General features: G+C 27.4%; 1 protein-coding gene across 6 annotated transcripts; it reads right to left on the bottom strand.

Moving 5' to 3' along the window:
* Positions 1-6,053: 6,053 nt before the first annotated feature.
* Positions 6,054-9,728, bottom strand: LOC113861626 (70 kDa peptidyl-prolyl isomerase-like). Of its 6 annotated transcripts, none has more exons than XM_027494576.1 (12): positions 9,475-9,728; positions 9,255-9,341; positions 8,841-9,101; positions 8,623-8,700; positions 8,408-8,488; positions 8,112-8,309; positions 7,905-7,991; positions 7,638-7,804; positions 7,391-7,513; positions 7,090-7,236; positions 6,636-6,763; positions 6,054-6,508 (listed from the first exon to the last, which is right to left on the bottom strand). In XM_027494576.1, the coding sequence occupies exons 1-12, from the start codon at positions 9,635-9,637 to the stop codon at positions 6,409-6,411; spliced, it is 1,620 nt and encodes a 539-aa protein (XP_027350377.1). In that variant the 5' UTR covers positions 9,638-9,728; the 3' UTR covers positions 6,054-6,408. The 6 variants fall into 6 exon arrangements, with proteins under 6 accessions (XP_027350377.1, XP_027350378.1, XP_027350379.1 ...); XM_027494577.1 differs by having other exon boundaries at positions 6,266-6,508; positions 9,429-9,690; XM_027494578.1 differs by having other exon boundaries at positions 6,266-6,508; positions 8,112-8,252; positions 9,429-9,690.

Here is a 9,728-nt window from a genome sequence, read left to right as displayed (position 1 = left end):
CCATAATATTGTGTTTAAGCTTTATAAATAGAAAGTGAGGAGCATTATTAAAACAACAGATTGCTTGAAGCCGTTCTTAAATATTCAGATGACTATGGAACATGTTAAACTTAAATCAATTGTTCGTTCAAATTAAAGATAAAATATTTACACCATTGATTCTAGTTAATATAATGATCTCTCACTTCTGTGGCATAATTGCAGTCCCTAAAAACATATATTATAAATTCAGAGAAAGAGAAACATTTAAGACAAATATCAAATATAGTGATCACACACACGCTTTAACTAAAACTTAAAATAAATATATTAATTTGTGATGTATTTTAATTTTTTTAAGAGACAGATGTTGTATTATTTCAAAGTAGAAAGAAAAGTAGTATAATATGTACATCTTCTAGAAAAACAAAAACATAATTTACTCTTATATTAAAGAATAAAATTATAGATGATCTTCTAAATAAATTTTTTGAACTTTTAATTTTAGATATTTTATGTATTTTTTAATTTTTTTCTTTACTAAAAATTATTAAAGAATAAAATATTTATGCTTTTAAGAGATATATTATTCGATATCTTTTCTTCTTAAGAGAGTATTGACATTATTTAATAACTGATGGCTAATATTTGTCTGCATGTCTCGTTTACTTAAAATATTAAATACAATTTTTTTATATATGAATTTTTTTTAATATTTGGTTTAAATTATATTTAGATAATAATAATAATTGTGAGGAGTCCCTTTGTATAAACGATATATATATATATATATATATATATATATTATCGTAAAAAAACATATTAAACACATTAATGTTGTCCTTGTTTATATCCAAGTTAATTTATGCAGGTAATCAATAAGGGTTGAGTTTGGCAATAATTGGTGGAGAAGGTAATTGATGGAATAATGTTATTCATACATTTTATTTTCAGGTATGAAAAGTGAAGAAAATAAATAAAATGAGAAAGAAAAGAATGTGAGTGCGAGTAAAAAATATATTAAATAATACGATACAATGAAAAGAAAAGTGAAGAAAAATAATATAAAAATACTACATAAATATACAAATATCAATATACTGTCTGAATGATTAGATTATTAGACTCTCAGTAATGTTTGTTGGTCTAATCCTTATGGGAGAAAAATGAATTTTAAAACGAGACTTTTAAATTTATAATAATAATTATTAATATCATTTTATTTAAAATTTATTTTATATTTTTAATTGATAATAAATTTAATATGTTTAATTTTTATTGAGACATTATTAATTTAAAATAATAGTTTATTAATTTTAGTTTTAAAAAGCTTGTTAATATTAAAGCAATAAGAATTAATTGTTGATATTGTTTTCATAAAATTATATGTATAATAATATTTAACATGTATGCTATTATCTTTATTTATTTAATATTTAAATATTAAATAATATATATATATATATATGTATATTAAGACTAATAGAATAATAAAAGTTAAATAATATAATAAATAAAATAATAAAATATTAAGATAGAAATGTATTAAAGTGATGAGCTTATTCTTTTTTTAAAAAAATTCTTAACATTACTTATATGTTAATAATAATTTATTTTAGATAATAAATATCAACAAATAATATTTTTTTAACCTTTTTTTTTTATAATTTTGAGGGTCTCAATCAAATATTTAAGTTACTTTTGCTTCGGTCCCATCCAATGATACCCAGTAACATATTAACATTTATGTACAGATTTTTATTTCATTTATTGTTGGTTATGAGTTTGTTGGATAAGAGGTTGACGAGTTCTCATATGAAAGATAACCCAAAAAAATAAAATACAAAGTTTTAAAATATATGAAAAAAATACATCTTAACGGGAACCATTTTTCATGTTTACAAGACATACAAAATAAAAGACATCTTTTTTTTTCTATTTTTTTAATCTCAAATAGTATTCAATGTATTTAAATGAATATTTTAGGCGATTTTAATTTTGTAAAAATATTTTTTGAATAAAATTGAATTTAGAGTGAAAGGATTTATCTTTATTAAGAACTTCTATCTTGAAAGTAATTTTTTAAAAATTTAAATATATTTTTAATCTTTAAACTTGACACTAATTTTTAAGTCAATCCTTAAAAAATTTTACAAAATAGTCTCAGTGTAAGAATGTACTTTAATTTTCAAATAACCTTTACTATTAATGGATGTTATAATGTCATCACCGCAGGTATATCCCTGTAAGTTTCAAGTGGTTGACAAATATTTTTCATTTTTATCTCAATCATCACTCATTTATAACACTTCACAAGCATCGATAACAAATTTAATTTGCCATTATATTAATCCTCCTTCTGAACGAGGCTTTTTATTTTCTCCTTACTTTGCAGTTGAATCAAATAAACAACTAAAATTACACATTCATCTTTGACTTACTAGAAATCAAAATAATAATCTATTGTACACTACTAAGTAAATATATTTATGGATTTGATAAAATAATTATTATGATAGTGTGATATGGATGGTGGTGGAGATGGAGATGAAAGAAAAGTTGTGAAATTCCTCGTGAGTGTGTTTGGTATAGATTACGAGATTATGTTTGGGAAATATAATGAGCTCTAAATTTTTAAGAGATTGTATTTAGCAGTGTCTTATATAAATTCAGTAAAAGTGTTGAGAGTAGGTTTAAATCTAAAAGAAATTATACTAAGTAAGAAGTTAAGTGGATTTTGCAATTTTATGGCTACAAAATACTCCATTTGATATCAATGAAGCAAATCACTCATAAAAATGCAATGATGCTAATTTCGATAGCATGTGTGAAAGTTTATTTTCCAGTCATAGATTCATTCATGGTACAAGATGCCATTGATGATTTCAGAATAGTAGCAAGAAGTAGATTCGAAGGATGAGTAATGAAAGTGTTATATATAATAACGACCATTAACAACAAAGATAATTTCGAAAATAAAATTTTATGTAGCGACCATTTTATAATATTAAGTATGAGGACTAAAAAATTATGTTTAATATATATATATATATAAGAAAGATTTTCTCACATTAGTATAAGTTTAAAATTTTTGACATTTAATCTAAATTTTTTATTTAACTTATATTTAATAGTTAGTAAAATAATAAATTATAACTTATTAAATATAAATTAAATAAAAAGCTCATATTAAATATAAATTTTTTTAGACTTATATTAATATAATTTTGAGAATAATTCATGCCTTTGTTTAATCTCAGTTTGACAGACTAAGGAAAAGTTTTATACATTTATTTTAACTTAATCAACGATATTAAGTTTAAAACTTTAATATTTAATTTATTTTCAAAAATTTTAAAATAAATTTTTTAATTATAATAACTTTTCCTAATTTAAATGATATTATTTCTTATATAAAATTTATGTATTATTTCATAAAAAATTATATAATAATAATAATAAAAGTTAAAATTCTATATGTAAGTGTAATACTTTTTAAACGCTTCTCAAACTTCTTTATTATTACAATTTTTTTTTTATAAACAAACAAGCTTTACAGTTATAATAAATGTTTCATTCTCACTTCTTTTCACCACAATTACATTTTCTTCAAATATGATTAAGAATTTTTTTAAAAAAAATGCAGTTCAAAATATTAATATTTATAATAATCTATGTAAAAAAAATTGAGACATTTTTTAAAAAATATCCGTAAAAGATTTTTTTATAATAATAATTAGAAATAAATAATTATTTTAAATGTATATATATATATATATATATATATATTATCTTAAATGATTGATTTAAGCGATACATATTTAAATTTTTTAAGCAAGATAGTGGGAAAAAATCTGCTAATAAATAATTGTGTTACATCTGTTATAACACTAAATTTAAGTGATAAATACATAAAGAAAGCACCAAATTAAATACCTTCTAAATTAAGAGAAATAAATAAATAAACAAATGTAAGTGACTAAGACAAGATTTTAGTGTTTGACAGAATACACTGAAAGCTTCTTTAAATTAATTAAAAGTTTATAAAAAGGACCAGCCAACCACGACTGCTATTGAAAAAAGTGAGGAGGTTTTCAGTATTTGTACCATTATTGTTTGGTTACTAAACTGGGTAATTAATTTTATTCTTAAATAAAATATTTAACCTTACAACTTATAAAATAAAATGTTAATTTAATATTCTAGTTTATACAATGGTTGGTGGCGATGCACGTACTGGAAGGTTAATAAAATCATAGTTGGGAGGACCCACACATGTTTTATGGTGGGTTGGTGAGATAATGATATCTTGGAATAATGAATGGGCTCAACTAATCTCACAACCAAAAGCACTTTTATAAAGTGACCAAAATAAAAAAAGCACTTCTCAAAGGCATGAAGATGGGGCAAATATATAAGGTGACATATCACTGGTAATATTAATAAGTTACATGGATAGCTATTAACCAAAATGGACCAAATTACCAATAATATACTTATATTTTATTACCTTTAAATTTTTTAGTAATTCACTTAGAAAATATTTACTATAACTATGTTTAATTTTTTATATATAAATAATATTACCAATGTATAATTTTATTATTTAGAAATAAAAAAATTAATGCTTTTTCATATCTATAAATTTTCGAAAAATATGATGTTTTCAGGTACGCTTTGGCATCTTCAGGTATGACAAACAAGGGAGGCTTGACAATTAAAGCCAAGCATTTCAACGAATTGTCAGTCATTGCCCGATCCAAACACGGCGTATACAATTTTAGTAGCAACCATAGTAAAGAATCTTTCCTCCGTTTCCTTTTCACCCACTTCTGTGCACGTTTGTCGTTAGTACATCAATTATTTTGGAATATAGTACACACACAATCACACGTTTTGATGGTTTATTTATTATATTTATTATTTTGTAATTAATTTTGTTAATCTTAACTTTTAAGATTGAATAAGAATATTGGAAGTGTACCAGGTCAAGTTATCAAAGGCTTAAGCTTAATTTGATTCTAAATAAGTAATCTGAATTTGTTGAGTTAAAAGTATCCGGAGGAGTAGAAAGAGTAAAAGAGAGTCCTTAATCAAATTATCTATTGCACATATAAATTGACTCACAAACCTTCTTGCTTAAACAAGTTAATAGGCCTATCAAATTAAATGGACTCATAAATACTTCTCAATCCTATCAAATTATTGTTATTGTTGTTTAAATATGTTGTCTCTCTAGGCTTAAAAAATATTTTTGAATGGCTTGAGGCTTTATGTATTTAGTTAAGAAAAAGCTTTAAGAAAATTGAAGTTTTGGTTAAGTATTTTTAATTGGTTCATTTGTTTTTAGGTTTTGAAAAAAAATAAAGAATAGAAAAAAATTCAGAGTGATCAAAGGGAAGAGAGCATGATATTATTGGAGGGTAAGAGCTAAGTCAAATGACCAAACACGAGGGTAAGTGATCACTATTTGAATGCATACATGGTGAGAATTTGTTGAGTCCTAAAGTTCTTATAACCTTGAGTTCACATAATTTGATATTAGAGTCAGGTTTAGATACAAAAGAAAGTTGTTTTAATGCCAATGAAGAGAGTCTCATCTCACCTTGAATTACTTTTTACCACCAAAAGGTAATTTGATTAAATTAGAATTTAAGAAGAGAGTTAACAATCCATCTCTTAAGACATGCACACAATCATACAGCGACTTTCGGTCTCATTATCTGATAGATAGAACCGAGAGAGAGATAGTAGGATAAGGGACAACCTTTGTGAATGATAAATAACTTCGTTTAGATGCAAAAACAAATAAGAAAGAGAATAAAAAAAACCGATAGAAAGATGTAAAAGAGAAGAAAAAATGAAAAAGAAAAAAAACTTAAATTTTGTTTCTATTTGTTTAGTTAAAAAAAACTTCAAAAATGAAAATGTATTAAATAATATATAATTTTATTATTATTATTATTATTATTATGATAAACTAAAAACAAAATCAGGACATTTTTATCTATACATTATGTTACTATTTTCATTTATCCTAATATTTCTCTCTTTCTTCTCAAAACATCAAATTACTAATAAAATCTGTCATTTATCTCTTTTTTATTTTTCTCTTTCTTATGGTATAGACACTCAAATAAATGATTGCCATTTTTTTTTTCTGGTTGGCTGCTGAATTTTCCAAACTCTTGAAAGTTCTTTCCAAAATATATTCTCTCTCTTTCACACGCACCAAACCCATGCTTAGTGCTCAAGTTATGGCGGAATGAGTGATCAAAGTTTAAGTGTGTTTCAAAGCAAAAAATAGCAAGGAAGGAGTCTATATGTCTACCATGTGAGCTAGCTAATCCAGAGGTATAACTAAAAATCAAAATCATAATAATATACATTAGATGTATCTCTAAAAGGGTAATATGGAACATTTTGAAACTAGCCCATCCTTGAAAACATTGTGCTGAAGATGTCAGCTTCATATCTACCGTATTCCTTTTGCTTAAGTTTGAGCTCTTTGTACTCAAGTTTAATGTCTCTGATAATAAACCAAGACAAAAAATAATTATTCATTGTTCGAACAGAAAATAAACCTTGTCAATGAAAATCTGTCATTAGCCTTATGCTTGTCAAGAGTAGAGCTTGAAAATGCAATGAATGGTTACCTGTTATTTGGATCAATAATCAGTGCTCTTTTGATATCAGCTTCCGCTTTCTCCAACTCTGATGTTTTCAGGTATGCTTGGCATCTTCTGTAAAGAGCCTTCACATTTGAAGGGTCACATTCTAGGACCTGTGTATTTATGCAAGATAGGCTTAATTCAAAGCATTCAACTTGTTGTCAATTCTGACAAAGTCAACGTTTTTTTATGCATTCACACAAAATTTAATTTTAGTAACAAATATTGTATAAAAAACTTCTCCTTTCTACTTTTCTTTAACTCTTGTGCATTTTGCACATTATATATATTAATACAAAGAGAGCTCACTCTCTATTTCACTCACTCACACACACACACACACACACATATAGATATCTTCACAATCATAACCCAAAGAGCATAGGAAGGAAGAAGTAAAAATAAAAGATAAAAAACTCAAAATAACATCAGAGAATACCTTTGTGCATAGACTAGAAGCTTCAGTGTACTCCCCCAATTTTAATTTACAAGCAGCGTTGTTCAAATAACAGGATAATCGTAAGGTATTAGCATGACGCTTCTGATCATCACTGAATGAGTGATCAAACTCAATGTATTTTATGGCCTACAATATCAATAAAGTCTATTCTGTTACACACATAATTAAGTGGCATTGAGATCCTTTTATGCAAGATTTAGCAACACTTGTTATGCATTGTACTCTAGGAGTAGTGTCTTAATGAACTAGCTTGTATATAAAGTTGTAACAAATAACTAACCTTTACATATTTCTTGGATGCGCGCCTGAAATTTTGAGCCTTAAACAACATATTTCCATCGTGCTTCTTCCTTTCACAAGCTTCTATTTTCTCTTGAGTGTCCATTTTCCAAAATGGCTTCTCCTGTTCACACCATAATCATTTGAGAATGATATATAACACTGCATAAATACTGCTGCCGGTTTCTACTTTCAGCTTTTGTTATTCAATGGAACCGATATTCACAATATGCATAAAAGCAACTAACCTTGACGAAATCAACCAATTCAACTTCGTAATAAAGGACTTTATTATTGGCTATTTTTCCCAGTGAATTATTTTGGTCACACAAATATTCAGCATTGATAGTAACCAGAGCTTGTTCTGCCTTTTTCATTGTCATTATTGCTTTTTCTAGACCCTCAGGTACCTGTTCTGAACAAGCATTTCGAAGACTAAAAAGCATAAGGAAGAGAAATAATAACTACTAACAAATGTGATTGCCCCATGATCATGTCCAACAACAATGTTATACCTTCCTGAGTTGTGAACTCAAAGGGTTCTTCCTCTGATCCTTTCCTCTCAATAATTGTACCATCTTCTCGTTTACACACATATATCACTACAGAAAGTGAAAACATTAATTAAGAACCTTAGGATGATGCATTATATTTTTCTTTATAATTACAAAATTACCAACCATATACTTGGTGTTTCCAAGATTATGTTCTTGATAGGTTACCTTTCACTTGGGATCCTTCATTAGGACGATCAAACCCGTCGCCAACTTTCTTAATTTTTTTCAGTATCTTCTTATCTCCTGCGACATCAGTTACAATTTTCCATGATACCAGCTCAAGCTTGATGCTAGTTATTTTAGAATCTGGTGAGAGACAACCATCAAGCTCAGCGGTCCTATTTGAATTTTCACCGAGTCCATCTGCAATTAGTAATGCTTGATATAACTATATGGTTCTGCGACTTATGACAATACTTGTTTACTTCATCCAAAATAAAACGTGAGTTTAATTAACTTACAGCAGAATCTCAAAGCTAGTTCTGCCACCTCTCCCTTTCTCATTGTCTTTACTGCTATGCCAATGGCAGGACATAGATACCCTGATGAAAACACTCATACTTGAGCATTCCACATATGGATTTATTTTGAATGATCCTTTTTAACAAACTTATAAAATTTCTCAGAAGTTCTAGATAATGCTAATGACAAGCATATTCAACACTTGGTAACTTACCATCACTTACATTAAACTCCACACCTTGCTCAGACATGGAAACAAGCATCCCATTTTCTAGTCTTGCTTCATATTTCACTGAAAATAAGTAATTTATGTACAAGATTAGTTGTATATTTTAAGTGGCCAAGTTTGTTTATATCATGTGATTACTTAAATATACGACTAATTGATAAAATGAAAACATTATTATTTATTATTGTGTTATTACTTAATACCTAACACCTCATCAGCTTCCCTAGGGGTTGCCCATCCTTCTCCTTCCTGAATTATCTTTTTCATGATTCCTCCATCACCAGTCAAGTCCCTGATGGTACACCAAGACAGCATTTCAATGTCAAAAATGAGAGTTGCATTGGGAGGAATCAATGGTGGAGACCCTACTGCGCCGTATGCCAAGTTAGGTGGAATTTTGAAGATTGCTTTCTCGCCCTTCTTCATGGTGGCAACTCCTTCATCCCAACCTTTGATAACTTCACCTGGAAGTAAAAAAAATAAAAAATTGGTCTAATGAAACTGTTAACTAAATCCAAACCAAAGAATTTGATTTCGTTTCCTTATCCACAATATGCACTCATAATTTAATGACTTTCTGTACCCTTTATCATTCATGCAATAAATAAAGTCCGTACATTGGCCTATTTTGAAACGAAATGGGGACCCTTTATCATAACTGGATTCAAGTGATGCTCCGTTTTCAACTTGTCCTCTGAAATGAACTGAAAGGTTAAAAAAGAGTTCATTGAGCTATGGCATAGACATTATGAATCATGAACAAAAATGAAAAAGGAAGAAGAAAAGATAACTGAAGTATATGAAAGTGTTGGAGGGTGTAATGTTATGCTTTCCAACCTTCCACTTCATCTCCAGAGAACGGAGTTTGCCAAGTGACTCCTTTTCTAAGAACCCGTTTTGTGAGACCTTCATTTCCAATTTCCTTGAAAGGGAATTCTGAGTCTTCACTTTTCAGTTCATTTTCCAGAGAGTGGCTTAGCTGAGGCACTGCCATTGACATCAGAGAAAGAGAAAAAGAGAGAGCTTTTTTTTTTCTAACAAAGGATAAGCCGTTATTGGTTTCCCTCCTTTGGATCTTTCAGTTGAGAGAT

This window comes from Abrus precatorius, unplaced genomic scaffold, assembly GCF_003935025.1.
Source record: "Abrus precatorius isolate BTA unplaced genomic scaffold, Abrus_2018 Scaffold3, whole genome shotgun sequence".
Taxonomy (NCBI): domain Eukaryota; kingdom Viridiplantae; phylum Streptophyta; class Magnoliopsida; order Fabales; family Fabaceae; genus Abrus; species Abrus precatorius.
This window is presented reverse-complemented; position numbering and strand designations above follow the sequence as displayed.

Excerpts from the sequence above, each read along its gene's own strand:
- LOC113861626 (XM_027494576.1), bottom strand. The coding sequence starts at position 9,637 with ATGTCAATGGCAGTGCCTCAGCTAAGCCACTCTCTGGAAAATGAACTG. Across the intron at positions 8,310-8,407 it reads ACTAGCTTTGAGATTCTGCT|ATGGACTCGGTGAAAATTCA; the intron begins GTAAGTTAATTA and ends TACTAATTGCAG. Across the intron at positions 6,764-7,089 it reads CTTCTAGTCTATGCACAAAG|GTCCTAGAATGTGACCCTTC; the intron begins GTATTCTCTGAT and ends ATAAATACACAG.